This window comes from Gekko japonicus, unplaced genomic scaffold (genome assembly GCF_001447785.1).
Source record: "Gekko japonicus isolate JY-2015 unplaced genomic scaffold, Gekko_japonicus_V1.1 scaffold893, whole genome shotgun sequence".
NCBI lineage: Eukaryota > Metazoa > Chordata > Lepidosauria > Squamata > Gekkonidae > Gekko > Gekko japonicus.
The window spans coordinates 129,339-150,072 of NW_015170302.1; the positions used below are offsets into that span (position 1 = coordinate 129,339).

The following is a 20,734-nucleotide window of genomic DNA, read 5'->3' on the forward strand; positions in this document are numbered from 1 at the left end:
AGGGGAAACTCCCCCGACGATCGGGGCCACGCCCCCAACATGAGCAACGTAGTGCGTCACTTCCTGTGACGTGCTGGCGGCGCGCACGCATCGCCGGAGAGCTCCTGGAGCCCAGCGAGGCTCCCCCGCCGCCAAGGTAAGTAGACTTGGCAACCCTATGAAGGGTGGACTCCGTGGCATCGTACCCCACTGACGACCCTCCTCAACAACTGCCATCACCCGGTCTCCAGGAATTTCCCAGCCGGGAGCCGGGTCGTAGTGTCCTGGCGGTGCACGAGTTTGCACCCCTTGCCTGACATCTCTTCGGTCCCGGGTTCAAGATCCACTCCGGCCCCCGTTCTGCTGAAAGAGACCGATTCCAAGCCGAGTCCCAGTGCAGACATTCCTGGGACGGAGATGTGAGTGGGCTTCTCAGTTCCGGGCCCCAGTGCAAGCACATAACCTTGGCTTGAACTCTGCGTGGCAGGCTGATGCACGAGGCGAGGCCGTGAGCCCGGGCCCTCCTGGATTTTAATCTAATTGGAGTTGTTTTGCTTCCAAATACTGGAGACCGACCGGGGCTATTAAGAGTGTGGCAGAAGTGCCCCGGAGGGATGCGTTTAATCACCGCCGTGCAGCCTTTAATAACAATTTTAATTAAGATATCCATTCTCAGGTCTGTGCTGACCCTGAGATTCCGGCGCTATTAAATTTTGTAGAGGGGCCTTTGGCTGGCCGAGGGCGGGAATTGTTCCACACGAATGACGTGGGCCCTCCAGAACACGTTGATGCCGGGAAACGGCAGGCCCGGAGCTCCGACTCTGGCCTCCGGGTTCTTCTCTCTGCTCGTGATCTGTTCGCAGGGACCCTGTGGAGCCACAGAAGAAAATATTGGTTGGTGAGGGGGTGTGTAGAATGTAAAAACAACCCAAAATGTTGCGCTCGGGATTAATTAAACAGCTGAAATCTGTTGAGGTAGAGACGGTGGACGGGTGGCAGTTTGGTGTAGCGGTTCGGAGCGTGGACTCTAATCTGGGGGAACCGGGTTTAAGAACATCAGAGAAGACCATGTTGGATCAGGCCAGTGGCCCATCCAGTCCCACACTGTGTCACACAGTGGCCAGAAATACCAGGTGCCATCAGGAGGTCCAGCAGTGGGGCCAGGACACTAGGAGCCCTCCCACTGTTGCCCCCACCCCCAAGCACCAAGATTACAGAGCGTCCCTTGCCCCAGACTGAGAGTTCCTATCTATACCTTGTGGCTAATAGCCACTGATGGACCTCTGCTCCAAATGTTTGATTCCCCGTCCCTCCATGTGCAGCTGCTGGTGTGACCCTGGGTGAGTCACAAGCTCTCTCAGAGCTGTTCTCTCAAGGGCAGTCCTCGAGAGAGCTCTCTCAGCCCCACCTACCTCCCAGGGTGCCTGTTGTGGGGAGAGGAAGGGAAAGGAGACGGTAAGCTGCTCCGAGACTCCTTCGGGTACTGAACGGTGGGGTATAAATCCACTCTTTTCTTCTGCCTCTTCTAAGAAACAGGATCACTGGTTTGCCTGGGACTGAAAACGGGGACTATCCCCGGTAAAGAGAGGCCTGTTTAGAGCCAGAGAGCGATGACAAAATAAAGGAACCCAAGTAGTGTTGCCAACCTCCAGGTGGCACCTGGAGATCACACGCTACTGCAGTTGATCTCCCGACAACCGAGATCAGTTCCCCTGGAGAAAATGGCTGCTTTGGAGAGCGGACTCTGTGGCATGGTACCCTGCTGGGGAGCCTCCCCTCCCCAACCCCCCTCCTCCCCAGGCTCCGCCTCCAAAATCTCCAGGTATTTCCCAACCCAGAACTGCCAACCCTGAATTCAGCACGCATGGGAAAGCCTTTAATTTTGTGTCTGCATTACAAACCTTTTTCTTAAGCCTAATTACTTTCCTGGTGCCGGCTGAGTGTTTGTAGGAAACCGGGTGCGCCAGCTAGGGCTTGTGTCCAGGAAGGTTTCTGATTTGGCCGTCAGAGATTTGATTGGTTGTGCAGTCTTTTAAGATAATGTTACTCTGGCAGCCGCTGCCACCACAGCACAAGAATCTTCACAGTGGGACTGAAGGGAAGCTGTGGCAGCTGTTTTATGGCCGCCATTTTGTGGCTGCGCCCACTGTACTGTGTCAGAATTCCAAAGGTGCCCACAGGCTCAAAAGGTCAGGGATTCCTCTCTTATACAATGATTGAGTCCCGCACTATCAAATTGGATGGCCTACGACATGGTACACGAAGCTTCCCTGCACGTATGGTAAAGGTAAAGGTTTCCCTTGCTCAAAAGCCAGTCAAATCTGACTCTAGGGGGTGGGGCTCATCTCCGTTTCCAAGCCGAAGAGCCAGCGCTGTCCGAAGACTTCTCTATAGTCATGTGGCCAGCATACTAGACACCGAGGCGCACGGAACGCTGTTACTTTCCCACCTATTTATCTACTTGCAATTTCTGGCTTTCGAAATGCTAGGTTGGCAGGAGCTGGGGCCAGAGACGGGTGCTCACTCCGTCACGCGGCACTCGGGTCTCGAACCGCCGAGCTACCGACCTTCCGGTCTGCAGCTCAGCATCTTATCCTCTGAGCCACCGTGGCCCCATTTCCCTGCCCCTAGGAGACGGCAATTTAACATTCAGCACAGGAGACAGAACTCTTGATCTTGCCTTGGGTGCCAATCAAAGTGAGAGGGCGGTTGCTACAGTTTTCAGTACGGAAAGCAGCTTGAAACAGGGCCCGTGGCCCATGTTGTGCCCTCCACACTTCCCACTGTGATTAAAAGCACGAAGCGGTAAAGTTTTAGGTGCTTCCCAACTCGGCTTTGTCCCCCACTGGTCAAAGAAATCTATCCCTGCACCAGTGGAAGCAACGCCTCTCATAAAAAATGACAGCAGTAGTAAGCAGGGGTCATTTTGTAGAAAAAGAGGTGCAGGAGCTCATTAGCATAACTCATTAGCATAACTTATTTGCATATGTCACACCCCCTGACATCACCGGAAGTGTGTCAGAAGGCAACACCCACCACACAGGCTCCACTGGGCTGTTTTGGATTGCTAACTATGGGGGGGGGGATGTGCAGATCTGTCCAGGAGGGAGAACTTGTACCTGAATAAAACTTGGTCTTAAAGGTGGCACTGGACTGTTTTGGGCCGGTGGGGCGCTGCAACTTACCTGGCTGCTTCTTGTTCTGACTGAGGGCTGCTGGGAGCAGGGGGTGGGGCTTGTTGCATGTGCCCGCCCCCTGGGCTCTTTACTGCCGGAGCTCTGCTCCTGGGCGCTCTTGCAGAAAATGACCCCTGGCAGTAAGACGCAGGTGAACAACCTTGAAGCTGCCTTGCACCAAATCGGATCTTTCTGTCCATCCATCCAGCCCTGTGTGTTGTGTCCCCATCCGAGGGTGTTGACAGAGCAGATACTCTGTCAAAGGTAATCCTCCCAACTGGATGTGCGTGTCTCAATAAAGATGCCAACGGACATGAACCTGCTAAGCCTCAGTTGGGACGCTCCCAAACAGGGTGAAAGGAAATCTCCACAGATGTCCACAGCTTGTTTGGTTGCACATGACGTTGGTAGGTCAGGAGGCTTGGAAAGTGTATTTTTAAGAGAGGGGGCAGGGATAGTTGTGCTGAAAGTTCAGAGGGATCAGCGAGGGGGAGCAATTCAACCAAAATTGAGCGCTGTCATGCCCGGCTCATTTCAGGGCATGGCGTTAGCTGGGGCTACCTCATTCCCGACTGTCTTTTTAAAAAAAATGTAAAGTTTTTTTTATTGAAAGATAAAGCAAATAACAAGAAATAGCCAAAACAAAGAAAGAAAAAAAATACATATATATAATAAAAGGGGGCTTCCGATTTTCTCCGCCACAAATGTCTGATTACAAAATTGTCTCTTGCTCTGTGTTTACAATGATAGACTCCCCTTTTTTCTATTATCTATATTATGTATTCACCAGATCCACAGATCATCCAGTCATTATTGTCAGTTTCATGCAAAAAGTCTGTGAGCAGTTTCCAATCGGCAATAAACGAACTAATTGTCTTTTCTCTAATCAGTGAAGTAAGTTTCGCCATTGCTGCAGGTTCTAGTGACTTCTCCAACTCTCTCTTAATCTTTGAAAATCATGCCCAGTCCATTGTAATATCTTTACATAAATGACAATTGTACAAAACAATATGCAGTTTGACAGTCAGCAGATGGACATCCATTTCTAACTAACAGACTGCACTGTTTTATGCTTTATTACTAAATTTAAATTTCTAACTAAAGGTTGCCAGCTTTCTTCATTGGATCTCGCATTCCCAGTACGTTGCAGCACAGTTAATTTAATGGTTAACCAGCTGCAATCACTAGGGTGGAAAAGTGTTTAACTTTGGCTAGATCATGGTCATGTTGTCTTTTAGAAGAAGAAGAGATTAGATTTATACCCCACCCTTCACTACCCGAAGGAGTCTCAGAGCGGCTTACAATCTTCTTTCCCTTCTCTTCCCCACAACAGATACCCTGTGAGGTAGGTGGGACCGAGAGGAGCTCTCTTGAGAACTGCTCCTGAGAGAACAGCTCTGAATGAACTTGTAACCGACCCAAGGTCACTCCAGCAGCTGCTTGCGGAGGAATGGGGAATCAAACCCGGTTCTCCCAGATTAGAGTCCACGCTTCAGATCAGGAAGTCCCTGGTTCAAATCTTGCCTCAGCCACAGAGTTCCATGGTCGCATTCCACAATCCACACTCTCTTAGCCTGGGTTCCCCTCTCTCCATCAGCAGTAGGTCCTTTCATACCAATGACGGCTGTATGGGGCCTTTTTTTAAAAAGCACCAGGTTTCTTGTCCTCATGATCACAGAGACGTGCTCAATAGTGGACAGATGATGCCTGGTGGGAAACTCCAAAGCCGGAGAAGAGGCTGGCAGATGGCATGACATTTTTGATGGTCTGGGGTGTAGGGTTGCCAGCTCTGGGTTGGGAAATAACTTTTTGGATTTTGGAGGTGGAGCCTGGGGCAGGCGGGGTTTGGGAAGGAGAGGGAACCTCAGCTGGGTATAAACACCGTCATGTCCACCCTCCAAAGCAGTCATTTTCTCCGAGGGGACCGACCTCGGTTGTCCAGAGATAAATTGTAATAGTAGGAGATCTCCAGGTGCCACCTGGAGGTTGGCGACTCTAGTCTAGAGACAGGGAGGCGGGGCTCCCCCCCTTCCCCGTGACTCGCAGAAATAATGCCCATTTATATCATTTTTGCAGAATGCATAACTAAGCCTTTCTTTGACACAGAACAAGGACTTGGAGGATTTTGACTTTAGCACCTTCTCTGTCCTGGAAGAAGAAGTCGCGTATCGGTCACTCGCTTTGACGTGAGGTCCGGTGCCTTATTCCCGAGCGCTGCTTTAAAATAAATATAGCACCACTGTTCCTCAGCCCCCTATCACATTACCATCGGGATAAAGAAAAGCCCCCTGATTAGCTTTCGTGTGTGCAAATAAAGCTGTCCCCTGTTTTCGAAGCACGTCACCGGGCACAGAATGATACGAAGTCAATCCTCTGAAGTACAAAGGTCTATTTTGGTGTGCTTTAGGCTGGTAGGACACCAGGTCCTAGGCTGTGTAAAAGGTTTATCTAAGAACGTAAGAAGAGCCCTGCTGGGTCAGACCAGTGGTCCGTCTAGTCCAGCATCCCGTCTCTCACAGTGGCCAAACAGTTCCTCTGGAGGTCCAACCACAGGGAATAGAGGCTGAGACCCAATGCTGACTCCTGGTTCTGGGACTCAGAGGATTAGTGCCTCTGAATGTGGAGGTTCCCGTCAGTCACCATGGCTAGTAGCCATTGATCGACTTATCCTCCATGAATCTGTCTAGTCCCCTTTTAAAGCTGTTTATCCCTGTGGCCATCACGCCATCCTCTGGCAGCGAATTCCACACTTTAATCACTCTCTGTGTCAAGTGGTATTTCCTTTTGTTCACCCTGAGCCTACTGCCCATCAGCTTCATTGGATGCCCTCAAGTTCTAGTCTTTTGGGAGAGGGAGAAAAAGTTCTCTTTGTCAGCTCTCTCCACCTCATGCATAATCTTATAAACCTCTATCATGTTCCTCCTTAGTCATCTCATTTCTAAAGTGAGAAGTCCCAGATTCTTCAGCCTTTCGTCACGGGGCATTGCCAGTTGTCATTGGGTATTAGAGGTGGGCTGAATAAGATCCGTGGAGTTTGATGGGTTCCTTTCCCATCCAGTCAAAGCCGCTGACACCATGCCCCAGTGACCCACAAGCAAATGTCACAATGAGAATATGGAAACTCATTTAAGCATTGTGATAAATGTAGGGGAGGACCTCTGGGTTTCTCCGGGTCGGAAGCAGTGTTCCCTCTAAGCTGAGTTAGTGTGAGCTAGCTCACAGTTTTTTAGCCTCTAGCTCACACCTTTTTGTCTTAGATCAGGAAGGAGGGCTCCAGAGCAAACTAATTTATGCAGTAGCCAAATCGCTCGCTCACAACTTTAATGCCGGCAGTGCACGAAGTAGAATTTTTGCTCACAAAACTCCACAGTTTAGAGGGAACATTGGTCGGAAGACTAGGGGGCTCTCCCAAATAAAATATGATTTTTATTTGGGGACCCAGCAGACAAGGGGGAAACGCCAGAAACCTACTGCAGGAGGACTTGTTCAAGCCTCATGGGCACTTGGCGTTGCTTCAACCAGATGTCCGAGCTTTCATTCACTATCACGTATCTATAATTTCCCGCCATGACTCCACCAGAGCATCAATCAAGGGCGATGATAACTTGTGGCCGTTTGCTTGACTTGTCTGTAAAAGGGCTTGCCATTTAATTCTCAGTGTGTGGAGGGGGTTAAAGTTTTGTGCCTCTGTTTTATTTTTTAAGAAGTACCCGCCGGAATTGAAGTAACTCATTAGCAAACGGGTGTGATTGTATCACTTACAGTTGTTTTTAAGAATATGGCCTTTTCAGAATAGAAGTTTCATCAGCTAGGTAAAGGTTTCCTTTGCTTGAAAGCCAGTCGAATCCGACTCTAAGGATGTGGTGCTCATCTCTGTTTCCAAGCCGAAGAGCCAGCGCTGTCCAGAGACTTCTCCATGGTCATGTGGCTGGCATGCCTAGATGCCGAGGTTTACGGAACGCTGCTACCTTCCCACCGAAGCGGTACCTTTTTATCTACTTACAATTTCTTGCTTTTGAACTGCTAGGTTGGCAGGAGCTGGGGCCAGAGACGGGAGCTCACTCCGTCATGCGGCACTCAGGTCTCGAACTGCTGAACTACCGACCGTCCAGTCTGCAGTTCAGCATCTTAACCACTTCAGAACTGGGGGGGAGAATCACAGATGGGGTGTGGTACCTGTTTGCGGGGGGGGGGTAGATCTGGGGAGAGAAGAAAAGGTGCATCCTGGGATGATGTGTGCAGAATTGCATCAGCCTGGAAGACAATGTGTTGGGTTGCACATCCGTGTACATCTCTTGCTTTCTCTACCGTGGGATTCCTCTGTAATCAGCCTTCAGCTGAACGCATGGGGAAATGGGGCTGTCGCTCAATTAAAGAAATACTAGCCGGTTAATCATATACTTCTTGATACCTAATTAATGGTTTTGGGGCCCAGAGAAGCAGCACACGCCACAGTTTTCTGGGGCACCCAAACTAGCTCTGCGGTTTGCGTTTCCCCTACAAATCCAGAGTTCTAAACTTGGGAGTAAATAAGGAGGTATGGATGTGCCCTTTCCCATTTCTTTCTTGTACCTTGTCGCTGTGAGTCTCCCGTTGTTCTTCTTGCCTTTCACGTTTTCATTGCTGGCGTTCCCGATTCGATGTTCGTCGGAGCCAGTGCCAGATTTCTGGGAACGTGGGCTGTTTGCCCCAAGGATCCTGGTGCCCATGTCTGCACACAGCTACTAAACGAGAGAAGGCTGCCAAATTAGAGGGGGTATTAGGAAACGTAGTATTTGAACTGAAATGAGAATTGTGTGTGTGTGTGTGTGTGTGTGTTCTGAGCAGCATTGTAGAGCTTGGGCTCTGTGGTCAAAGAGTTAGCATGAGCAGTTGAATTAACAGTCTGTCTTTTTTCCCCCCTGCGGCTCTCCCGTTCCCTTGCAGAGTCACTGTGATTCCACGGCAGAATTTGCCTCGCATCACCTTAAAGGGGACTTTCCAAGGAGCTAAAGTGGTCCGGGGCCCCGACTGGGAATGGGGTAACCAGGATGGTAAGGAGATTTTTCTTTCCTTGGGGGGGGGGGGCAGCGGCATTGTAGGGGACTAGAGAACTTCAGCACTTTTCCAAGGTAAAAGGAAAAGGTTCCCTTGCTCGAAAGCCAGTCGAGTCCGACTCTAGGGTTGCGGCGCTCGTCTCCGTTTCCAAGCCGAAGAGCCAGCGCTTTCCGAAGACGTTTCCGTGGTCATGTGGCCGGAATGACTCAACACCAAGGCGCACGGAACACTTGCCCTTATGACTTCCTTGCCGTCTTCAGCTTGGATGGCCAAGCACGGGCCCCGCTCTCATCTACAGACCCGTGTCCCAGCATGCGTGAGCTTCATTCTCTCCCCACCCGCAGCTTTCGTCTCCAATCCCCACCACTCCATGCTTTCACACCTGCCTCTCCCCATGTGACACGGCAGATGTGTGTTTGGGGACTCGTAGGTATTGGAGCTGCGGTGGCTCAAGTGGTTAAGATGCTGAACTGCAGGCTGTGGAAGGTCAGTAGTTCAGCAGTTCGAGACCCGAGTGTGCCGCATGACGGAGTGAGCTCCCGTCTCTAGTTCCAGCTCCTGCCAACCTAGCAGTTCGAAAGCAAGAAATTGCAAGTAGATAAATAGGTACCACTTCGGTGGGAAGGTCACAGCGTTCCGTGCGCCTCTGTGTTTAGTCATGCCGGCCACATGACCACGGAAACGTCTTTGGACAGCACTGGTTCTTCGGCTTTGAAACGGAGATGAGCACCGCGACCCTAGAGTCGGATTCGACTGGCTTTCGAGCAAGGGAACCTTTACCTTTACTAGGTATGGGTGAAGCAGCCAGAGCGATTGTAAGGGGAAAACCGTGGGAAGATTGTAGACTGTAGACAGATGGTGTAACTTGGTATCCGCTTGCAATGTTCAGTGCGACTGAAATAAACAAAGCGAGTTAACGATCTATTGAAAATGGACATCGTTCAGGAGTCGAGCGCCTGCTTTGTCTGCTGGAGAACGTAGGAAGAGCCCTGCTGGATCAGAGCGGGGACCCAACTCGTCCAGCCTTCTGTTCACACAGCGGCCGACCAGCCCACAAGCAGGATGACTGCCACAACATCCTCTCGCCTGTGCTCCCCGGGAACTAATATAAAGAGGCATACAGCCTCTGGAACTGGAGGGAGTAAATATCCATCATGACTACTAGCCGTTGTGACGACTAGCCATCGATGGCCCTGGCCTCCATGAAGTTGTTCATTTCCCCCTTTAAAACCTTCCAAGCGGGTGGTCATGACCACATCCTGTGGCAGTGAGTTCCTGATCTGGGAAGATAAGCAGGGTCGGCCCGGGTTGGTACTTGAGTGGGAGGCCACCAAGGAAGTCCAGGGTCACTAGACAGAGGCAGATGGTGACAAAGCAGCGCTGAACATCTCTTGCCTTGAAAACCTGATCTTGGCTGCAACTGAGGGTTGCCAGGTCTGGGTTGGAAGATACCTGGAGATTTTGGGGGGGTGGATCCAGGAGAGGGCGGGGTTTGGGGAGGGGAGGGGCCTCAGCAGGGTACAATGTCCAGGGCCGGCTCCAGCTTATTTTGCACCCTAGGCGAGGATCCCTTCTGCCCCCCCCCCCCCCCCCGCCCCCCCACCTTCCAAAACACCAATTTTCAAAAATAAATGCATTTTAGGAAGAACGAAAAACACAAATAATCAAGAAACTCCCAGAGTACGGGACCGGGTGCAGTTTGGTGCCCCCTAAGGGCCGTCCCGCTCTTGGCGATCGCCTAGTTCGCCTAGTGAGTGAGCCGGCCCTGACAATGTCATAAGAGACGCCAATGTTGGATCAGGCCAAAGGCCCATCCAGTCCAACACTCTGTGTCACACAGTGGCCAGAAATACCAGTGCCATTAGGAGGTCCAGCAGTGGGGCCAGGACATTAGAAGCCCTCCCACTGTTGACCCCCCCCCCAGCACCAAGAAGACAGAGCATCACTTGCCCCAGAGCCCCTAGCTATACCTTGTGGCTAATAGCCACTGATGGACCTCTGCCACTGATGGACCTCATAGAGTCCACCCTTCAAAGCAGCCATTTTCTCCAGGGGAGCTTATCTCTGTCAGCTGGAGACCAGTTGTAAAAGCAGGAGATCTGGAGGCTGGCAACTCTACTGTGACTTGATGGTGCCATCTGCTACAAGAGAGCAAAAGATTCATCCCCACCCTTCCATAGTAGATTCTAACCAGAACACCTCGTGCCTCCACACAAACATCTGCTCCCCATCCAGGTGTCCACATTCAGAATCTCTTCACTTTAGCTTTACTTACCCCCTGCAAATCGTCTCTATTCTATCGTCTTTCTTGCAGCATTAATCATTTGTGAGAGGGCGGCAGCTTGCCGGAGCGAAGACGTCTCTCAGTTTCCTGCCGATTCTTTCCCCACTTGCTCTATTTGCTTCCTCCGAAGCAGTTTTTCTATCCCCTCTTTCTGATCAAAGAACTTCCAAAAACAAAACAAAAGGCGAAGTCACGGACAAGAAAGGGCCACGAGAACTAAGCCCTGATGCAACCCTCCCTACCCTCCCTTCCAGTGTTCCCGCTAAGCTGAGTGAGTGTGAGCTAGCTCAGTTTTTTAGCCTCCAGCTCACAGATTTTTGTCTTCGCTCAGGAAGGATGGCTCCAGAGCCAACTAATTGATGCAGGAGCCAAATTTCTCGCTCACAACTTTAATGCCCATAGCTCACAAAGTAGAATTTTTGCTCACGAGACTCCACAGCTTAGAGGGAACATTGCTCCCTTCTCATGATTGGCCTAAGTTCACAGAATCAGCACTGCTGGCTAGATGGCCATCTGACAGCAATGGCTGATTCTGTAAACATAGGCAGATCACAAGACAGGAGGGCAGGAAGGGTTGCCTCAGGGCTTAGTTCTTGTGGCCCTTCCTTACACACCCAGGGAAATGCTGATCACCACTTTGGGGTCGGGAAACAATTTTTCTCCAGGCCAATTTGGCTGGAGATCCTGGAGGTTTTTTTGTCATCTTCTGGGCGTGGAACAGCGGTCACTGGGGGTGTGTGGGGGAGGTATTTGTGAATTCCCTGCATTGTGCAGGGGGTTGGACTAGATGACCCCGGCGGTCCCTTCCAACTCTATGATTCTACAAGACAGCAACAGAAAACCAAAGCCGTAACCAAACAGAAGAAACAGCGATAAATTATAAACAATTGCTAAATGTATACTGTATCACAATGTTGATTTGAAGCACAAGTATGTTCAGGCAAAAGTCCCCTTAAAGCCATGGACTCAAAGAAAACAATCTTCTTAAAAGATGACAAAATGTCTGTGAAAGTACATAAATCCGCAGTAAATCTGAAGGCTTCCCGTCAGGAGTTCAAGGAGACAGACGGTCCTCTTATTGAAAGGCAGTAAATCCTCATCAGACAATAGGAACCAGTTTCGAAGCGAGAGCTTTTTCAAGTCCAGTCGCCATAATAAAAAGTGTACAGGCAGGGACCTCACTCAGAAAGTCTCCATAATCTCTAAATGCTGCAAGGCAACAAACGGCCAAGCAGGCGAACATTTGTGCGGCCTTTTTGGCAAACGTTAGACTGAGTGAGGTCCCTGCCTGCTTCTATTGCAAAGCACTTCCGAGGCTGAAGCTGCTAATAACGTTCCAGTGCAAGCCACCTGCAATAAGGGAAAACGGAAGGAGCAGCAGCCATTAAAGAAAAAGGAACGCCTCAAGCAAGGCTCCCTCTAAGCCGTGGAGTCTTGTGGGCAGGAATTCTATTTTGTGAGCTACTGGCATAAAAGTTGTGAGCAAGCAATTTGGCTACTGCATGCATTAGTTTGCCCTGGAGCCATCCTTCCTGAGCGAAGACAAAAACGTGTGAGCTGAAGGCTAAAGAACTGTGAGCTAGCTCATGCTAACTCAGCTGAGAAGGATCACTGTAAGAAGAAATGAACGTACTGAACACTTGTAGTGCAGTGCAGTGGTTAGAGTGCAGGAGCCCCAGGTTAATTTCTTTATACGTTACCCAATGTCAATCAGTCCAGTGAAGAGGGCGGGACCTCCGGTGAACAGACCGGTGGGGTTTGGATTGCGGAAATTCTGAAACAGAGCATAAGCGTTAACATGAACACCTTAAATGATGCAGAAATTACTCCCCCCCCCCAATCAAGTTGCACCCAAATTATGGTTACCCTGTACGGTTTTCAAGGCAAGAGACTAACAGAGGTGGTTTGCCATTGCCTGACTCCACTTAGCTACTATGGAATTCCTGGGTGGTCTCCCATCCAAGTACTAACCGGAGCCGACCCTGCTTAGCTTCTGAGATCTGGCAAGTTCTTGCTAGCCTGGGCTCAGGTCAGGGCCAGAAGTTAACAGAGTAGGGTCATAATGAACATCTACAGAGAAATATGTATGATACACAGCAGTGTGGTACACAGAGGTCATTTCGGGGGGGAACGCGGGGGATCACAGTTCCCCCGGGTGAGGTACGGGGGGCGGGGAACATGACGAAGCCCCGCCCCCTGCTTCCGGCCGACCCGCTTCCGGCCCTCATTCAGCCAGGAGAAGAGGGAGGGTAAGTTGCTTCCTCCCTGCCTCTCCCCACCCCTGCCTGCCTGGGGCCAGGGAGGGCCTTCGCGGGGCTTCCTTGCACTCCCGCCGGCCTTGCAGGTCCACTGCCGGGCCCCTCATGGGGCTTGGCAGTGGAGCTGCAAGGCCGGTGGCGGCGGCCGGGACCGTTGGGGCAGTCCTTTTGTGAAAGCATTTTTCTGAACCATGTCTTTACAGCCCAACCCTGTTACCTATGTACAAAAGTCCCCCTGCATGGGTTTTGCACAGGCCCAGGTTCCAGTTCCGAAGATCACCGGGTGACCTGGGGCCTACCTTTCCCGTCTGTGTTGACGAATGCGTATTTTCAGTTTATCTTTTTCTGGTTCCCCCCCCCCCCACTTTGTGTCCAGGGGGCGAAGGGAAAACCGGACGAGTCATCGACATCCGTGGCTGGGACGTGGAGACGGGGCGAAGTGTGGCCAGCGTCACCTGGGCGGACGGCACCACGAACGTGTACCGAGTCGGGCACAAAGGAAAGGTGGATCTGAAGTGCATCGTGGAAGCGTCTGGAGGTTTTTACTATAAGGAGCATCTTCCTCGATTAGGTGGGGCCTCTTGATCCTTGGGGTTCGTGGAATATATCTTGCATGTAGATAGTGTGTTGACTGCTCGTCTTTAATGGCCAAAGTAGGAATGATGTTAAGGAACAGTGACCAAATGCCCAGACATGGCATTTAATGGTTTGGTATAGTGGTTAGGAGCGCGGACTCTAATCTGGGAGAACCGGGTTTGATTCCTCACTCCTCCACATGCAGCTGCTGGTGTGACCGTGGGTCAGTTACAAGTTCTCTCAGTGCTGTTCTCTCGGGAGCAGTTCTCAAAAGAGCTCTCTCAGCCCCACCTACCTCATAGGGTGTTTGTTGCAGGGAGGGGAAGGGAAAGGAGATTGTAAGCCACTCTGAGACTCCTTCTGGTAGTGAAGGATGGTGTATAAATCCAGTCTCCCCACCCACCCACCCAAGGTAGCCTTGGAAGGAGGAGGGGGTATGGATTGAGGCCAGAATGCTGGACGGGTGGGAGGGGGTATCTCTTTCCCCCAACTGATGAAAAATCACCTCCAAAATTGCTCTGCTTTTTCCCAGCTGGAAAATAATATACAGGTCCCTCTACTGTGCCTGCCGTCTTATTCCTACCAGAGCTAAAAGCAGCCCAGGGGGTCACATCCAAAGGAGAAACAACTCTTCCCTCTCCGAGGGACACACACACACACACACACACGTACAAGCCTGTTCATTTTTGCATTACGGTTACACAGCTGCGGTGGCTCAAGTGGTTAAGACGCTGAACTGCAGGCTGTGGAAGGTCGGTAGTTCAGCAGTTCGAGACCCGAGTGTGCCGCATGATGGAGTGAGCTCCCGCCTCTAGTTCCAGCTCCTGCCAACCTAGCAGTTCGAAAGCAAGAAATTGCAAGTAGATAAATAGGTACCACTTCGGTGGGAAGGTCACAGCGTTCCGTGCGCCTTGGTGCTTAGTCATGCCGGCCACATGACCACAGAAACGTCTTCGGACAGCGCTGGCTCTTCGGCTTTGAAACGGAGATGAGCACCGCAACCCTAGAGTCGGACTTGACTGGCTTTCGAGCAAGGGAACCTTTACCTTTACACAGCTACAGGTCTGATCATTGATCCCCAGTGTCATGTGTAGCTTGCCCATCAGAGGTTTAATCTTCTGTCCGAAAAGAAGAGGAGTTATCTGAATCTGATGAAGGGAGCTTTGCCTCTCAAAAACGCATACCCTGGAAACCTTGCTGGTCTTTAAGATGCTCCCAGACTTGACTCTTGCTCTCCTAACACAGACTTTAACATGGCTATCAACCTGAAACTATCAGAATCATGGGAAATGGTGAATTTAGGAACTGCGGGGCAGGCAGAACTGAAACCGAGGGCGTTCTTCGGCTCAGTACAGTTAGTAGGGGAGAGCTTGAGTCTGCGTCTTACGTCATTTGTACAAGTACCATTTGGTGTTGTCCCGTTTGCATCCTTGATCTGGGACGGGAGCTCCTCTCCCCGTGCCTCTGTGGCAGAGCATCTGCTCGGCATGCAGAAGGTCCCAGGTTCAATCCCCAGCATGTCCAGTTAAAAGGACCAGGCAATAGGTGATGGGAAAGACCTCTGCCTGAGACCCTGAAGAAGCGTTGCCAGGCAGAGTAGAAGAAGAAGAAGAGACTGGATTTATACCCCGTCCTTCACTACCCAAGGGAGTCTCAGAGTGGCTTACAAACTCCTTTCCCTCCCCCTCCCCACAACAGACACCCTGTGAGATAGGCGGGGCTGAGAGAGCTCTGACAGAAACTGCTCTTTTCCCAGAACAGCTGTGCCAGAACTATGGCTTGCCCAAGGTCATCCAGCCAGGTGCAAGTGGAGGAGTGGGGAATCAAACCCGGTTCTCCCAGATTAGAGTCCGTACACTTAACCACTACACCAAACTGGCCGATACGGACTTGATGGACCGAGGGTCTGATTCAGTATAAGACAGCTCCATGTGCATTCGTGCGTGCCTCCGACCACTGGCCTGCTTATGAAAAGAACACAGACAGACAGATCTGGGTGCAAGGGGCAGGCAAGCTGTTATAAAATGTGTCCGTTTGTTTTGGGTGGTGTTCGCTGTCTTTGGGAGGGGCTGTGGCCCAGTGGCAGAGCATCTGCTCGGCATGCAGAAGGTCCCAGCTTCAATCCCCGGCATCTCCAGTTAAAAGGACCAGGCAGCAGGTGGTGTGGAAGACAAGACTGCCAGTCGGCCAGTCTGAGTACACAAGACTGACCTTGATAGATCAGCAGTCTGATTCAGTCCAAGGCAGGGTCGTGTTTATGTTCATGAGCCTCAGCTTTCCAGGCAGAATGCAGCTTTGCATTCAGTCACCAGCATGGTGTTAAGAGCAGCAGACTCTAATCTGGAGAACCCGGTTTGATTGCCCACTCCACATAAAGCCTGTGGGGTGACCTTGGGCCAGTCACAGTTCTCTCAGGACTCAGCCCCACCTGCCTCACAAGATGCCAGTTGTGGGGAGGGGAAGGAAAGGAGATTGTAAGCTGCTTTGAGACTCCTTCGGGTAGAGAAAATTGGGGTATAAGAACCAAGTCTTCTTCCTCCACGTGAAGTGAGTTGGGTGACCTAGGGCCAGTCACAGTTCTCTCAGGACTCTCTCGGCCCCACCTGCGTCACAAGGTGCCTGTTGTGGGGAGGGGAATGTGATTGTAAGCCCTTTGAGACTCCTTAAAGTAGAGAAAATTGGGGTATAAGAACCAAGTCTTCTTCCTCCACGCGAAGTGAGTTGGGTGACCTAGGGCCAGTCACAGTTCTCTCAGGACTCTCTCGGCCCCACCTGCCTCACACGGTGCCTGTTGTGGGGAGGGGAATGTGATTGTAAGCCCTTTGAGACTCCTTAAAGTAGAGAAAAGTGGGGTTTAAAAACCAACTCTTCTTCCATCGTCTCCAGTTAAAAGGACCAGGCAGGAGGTGGTGTGAAAGACCTCCGCCTGAGACCCTGGAGAGCCACTGCCAGTCTGAGTAGACGATACAGTCTCTGATGGACCAAGAGTCGGAGTCAGTAGAAGGCCAGCTTCATGTGTTTCATCTGTATGTCTTCCCAGGTAAACCAGCCGAGCTCCAGAAGAAGGAGAGTACGGAGAGGCACCCGTTCCAGCACGGGGACAAGGTGAAATGCCTCCTGGACATCGACATTCTGCGAGAGATGCAAGAAGGACATGGGGGCTGGAACCCAAAAATGGCTGAGGTGTGGACCGAATCTGGCTTTGGAGACAGGAGCGAGGAGGAAGGGTGTCTACCGCTGGTCACTGGCCCCTTGGGGTGGCTGTGGGGATTGTGCCCAAAGGGGAATTGACAGGGCATTGGAAAGCAGGTGGGGTCTTCTCAGGGAAGGAAGCCCCAAAACCTGGGGTTGGTACAGCTGTGTTGTACACAGTTCTTCAATAGTAAATAGGGTTGCTAGCCTCCAGGTAATGGCTGGTGATCTATATTCCCTCTAATTGTTTCCCCCCCTACTGAGCGGAGCAGTTCATATCCTGAGCAGAATATGAACCTGTATCAGCGGGGAGAGCGGGGTATAAATCAAATAAATAACTAAGAATATAACTGCTGTAATAGGCAATGGGCAGTGCAAGACCCTGTGCGGCTCCAGATTGCTGCTGAGCGGGGCTTCCGGTGTTAATGAGCTCACGTGCACAGCTTAGACTGCAGGGGTGTCAGACAAAAGTCCCGGGGGCCGGAACTGGCCCACCCAGGGCTCTTAATCCGGCCCACAAGCAACTGATATGGATGGAAATGTAAGATACTCTCCCTTTTATGGTATCCCTTGGGAAAAAAACTAGTCTTGGGTATAATTAAATACATTTATTGGGGCTTTTGTGGGTCCCTCAGTAAATCAATTGCTTTCACTGCTAGGAATCAATTGCTTCTGTTTGTGTTTTGAGTAAAAAAATAATACCGTTAATAGGGTTTGCCTGTGTCCTTTAGAAAGTTTATAACTCCGGTACGTGGCATTACATTTTATGGTACACGTGGCCCAGCCCGACAAAGTGACATTTATGTCAGATCCGGCCCTCGTAACAAATGAGTTGGACACCTCTGGCTTAGAGGGAACATTGCTGGTGATCACAACTGATCCCCAGGCGATAGTTACCAGTTCACCTGCTTTGGATGGCGGACTCTATAGCATTACACCCCATTGAAGCCCCTCCCCTCCCCAAACCCCGCCCTCCTCAGGCTCCACCCCCAAAACCCCAGGGATTTCCCAACCCGGAGCCGGCAACCCTAATAAGAAACCTTTTGGGGCTGGGTAAGCTCTAAAGAAAGACATTCTGGGCCCACTACTGAGACAGGGAGCATTGGATGATATATCTTGCATGATAATAAATCCAGAATCAGGAGCTACTTTCATTACCCACTATAACTCAGAACAGACCAATACACACGAAACCTTTTTTTTTAACTCACAGATAATCCTTTCTACATAATCTAATAGAACAGCAGAATCTAATAGAACAGCAGAATAAAGTTTATTGTATGTGGCCACTGGCCGTCACAATTCCATATAAAACTGGACCACTAATATCTTTAAATACACATTTAGTTATTAAATTCAGTGAGGATTAAATATCTAAAATATTTAAAATCCCTCAAATTAAAACTGTATGCAGCATTTACAAATTCCTATTCCAGTTGCAACAATGTCAATGCCTTGCATCTCAGTACATAATCTCATGGTGAAATAGATATATGCTTCCCGACCTTTCATTTCTTTCTTATTAACCAAAATCTAAAATATTTAAAATTCCTCAAATTAAAACTGTATGCAGCATTTACAAATTCCTATTCCAGTTGCAACAATGTCAATGCCTTGCATCTCAGTACATAATCTCATGGTGAAATAGAATATGCTTCCCGACCTTTAATTTCTTTCTTATTAACCAAAGCAGTAAGCTTAACTAACTTTGCTGTCTCCCAAATTGTACTTAACCAATCCAGTTTACTTGGAAGATACTTGGTCTTCCAAAAGTGAGCCAAGACAAATATTGCAGCCGTTAACAGGTATTTAACCGCTTCTTGTGGTGATACATCCAGCACCCTTAACATAATTCAGTATCTTGGAACTTCTGCTTTCGTGGGATGGTATTCAATTCTCTCTCTCCCCCCCCCCTCCCCCCACCCCAATTCTCCACCTCTGCCTCTTCTCCACCCTTAAAAGTTCATCGGCCAAACAGGAACCGTGCACAGAATCACAGACCGAGGAGACGTAAGGGTGCAGTTCAACAGCGATATCCGCTGGACGTTCCATCCAGGAGCTCTGACCAAGGTAGGTTCTGCCAGTATAGCCTGTTGATAGTGTGGAGACTTGAAATACCCCCTGGGAGGTGGAGGAAAACTGGGAATGGGAGGAGGAGGAGAGATTTATACCCTGCCCTTCACTACCCAAAGGAGTCTCAGAGCAGCTTACCATCTCCTTCCCCTCCCCACAACAGACACCCTGTGAGGTAGGTGAGGCTGAGAGAGCTCTTGACAGAAACTGCTTGTGAGAGAACAGCTCTGATGGAACTATGGCTTGCCCAAGGTCATCCAGCAGCTGCAAGTGGAGGAGTGGGGAATCAACCCCAGTTCTCCCAGATTAGAGTCCGCGCACTTAACCACTACACCAAAACTGACTCTATGACATCAGTAGGCCTACGTTTAGTCCAGGCTTGGCCTTCAGTATAGGGTAGACTCTAAGGGCCTTTTTGGGAAGCCAGATTTGTGTGTGGAGTGTGTGTGTTTGTACAATTGCAAGAAATGTCCAAAATTTGGTGGCTGCCTGCATCCATATTTGCATTCTGACAATCTGACAAAACGAGTTTGGGTTGAATGTGTGGAAATTCAGAGAGACACTGGTGAAAACTTAAATATGTTCATCAGGATTTGTTTGCATAGAACATAAGGAAGAATGTATGTTCAATAGAGTGCTTGTGCCGCTAAAGAAATATTTGTCCATGCAATTATAGGCCACGGACTTAATTAAATCTGCATGGGTGGCGGAAAGTTCCGTCAAGTCGCAGCTGCCTTATGGGGACCAGTGTTCCCTCTAAGCTGAATTAGTGTGAGCTAGCCCACAGTTTTTTAGCCTCTGGCTCACTTTTAGCCTCCGGCTCACCCATTTTTGTCTTAGCTCAGGAAGGAGGGCTCCAGAGCAAACTAATTGATGCAACAGCCCAATCGCTCGCTTACATCTTTAATGCCAGTAGCTCACAAAGTAGAATTCTTGCTCACAAGACTCCACAGCTTAGAGGGAGTATTGACGGTGACCCTGTAAGGGTTTTCAAGGCAAGAGACATTCAGAGGTGGTTTGCCATTACCTGTCTTCAGTGCAGCCCTGGACGTCCTTGGCGGTCTCCCATCCAAGTGCCCACCAGGGCTGACCCAGCTTAGCTTCTGGGATCTGATGCGATCGGGCTAACCTGGGCCATGATCTAGGTCAGGGCAATGTTGACTGGTGGAATAAAGTGTGGTCAGATAGGAGTTGACGTATTGTGACCCTGTAGGGTTTCAAGAGGAGCTGCGGTGGCTCAAGTGGTTAAGACGCTGAACTGCAGGCTGTGGAAGGTCGGTAGTTCAGCAGTTCGAGACCTGAGTGTGCCGCACGACGGAGTGAGCTCCCGTCTCTAGTTCCAGCTCCTGCCAACCTAGCAGTTCGAAAGCAAGAAATTGCAAGTAGATAAATAGGTACCCCTTCGGTGGGAAGGTAACAGCGTTCCGTGCACCTTGGTGTTTAGTCATGCCGGCCACATGACCACGGAAATGTCTTCGGACAGCGCTGGCTCTTCGGCTTTGAAACAGAGATGAGCACCGCAACCCTAGAGTCGGATTCGACTGGCTTTCGAGCAAGGGAACCTTTACCTAGGGTTTTCAAGGCAAGGAAGAAACAGGTGGTGTGCCATTGCCTGTCTCTGCGTCGTCGTAACCCTGGACTTCCAGGGTGGTCTCCCATCCCAACCCTCTAAGTCCCTGAGATCTGATGAGATCAAGCTGATGGCTGGCTGGCTGTCTGACTTCAAAACAAATCTGATACCCAGTTAACCAGGGCACCTCTTTTAGTTTCCGGAAAAGGTTTGAGTCACGTGTTGACATTTGCTTGGTTTTTGGACATCGGCCATAAAATCTGTACTGTTTTGTAGATGCCTACAGAAATCTCCAGGGTGGCTCCTGTCTCCCCCTTCCCCCCTACACCTAAGTTGATGCTTTATGGCAGGGGTGGCCAAACCTGAACATAAGAGACGCCAATGTTGGATCAGGCCAATGGCCCATCCAGTCCAACACTCTGTATCACACAGTGGCCGGAAATACCAGGTGCCATCAGGAGGTCCATCAGTGGGGCCAGGACACTAGGAGCCCTCCCACTGTTGCCCCCCCCCCCATCACCAAGAATTCAGAGCATCCCTTGCCCCAGACCGAGAGTTCCTATCTATTTTTGTTGTTCAGTCGCACAGT

At 50.4% G+C, this 20,734-nt stretch overlaps 1 protein-coding gene across 3 annotated transcripts in view; it reads left to right on the top strand.

Moving 5' to 3' along the window:
- The window catches only part of MIB2 (mindbomb E3 ubiquitin protein ligase 2), a 104,324-nt gene that overhangs the window by 60,953 nt on the left and 22,637 nt on the right, over positions 1 to 20,734 (top strand). For all 3 annotated transcript variants that reach the window (XM_015417960.1, XM_015417962.1, XM_015417961.1), the window contains exons 4-7: positions 8,082 to 8,188; positions 13,111 to 13,305; positions 16,351 to 16,493; positions 18,465 to 18,572. In XM_015417960.1, coding sequence (XP_015273446.1) covers positions 8,082 to 8,188; positions 13,111 to 13,305; positions 16,351 to 16,493; positions 18,465 to 18,572 — 553 coding nt within the window. The remainder of the gene's footprint in view (positions 1 to 8,081; positions 8,189 to 13,110; positions 13,306 to 16,350; positions 16,494 to 18,464; positions 18,573 to 20,734) is intronic.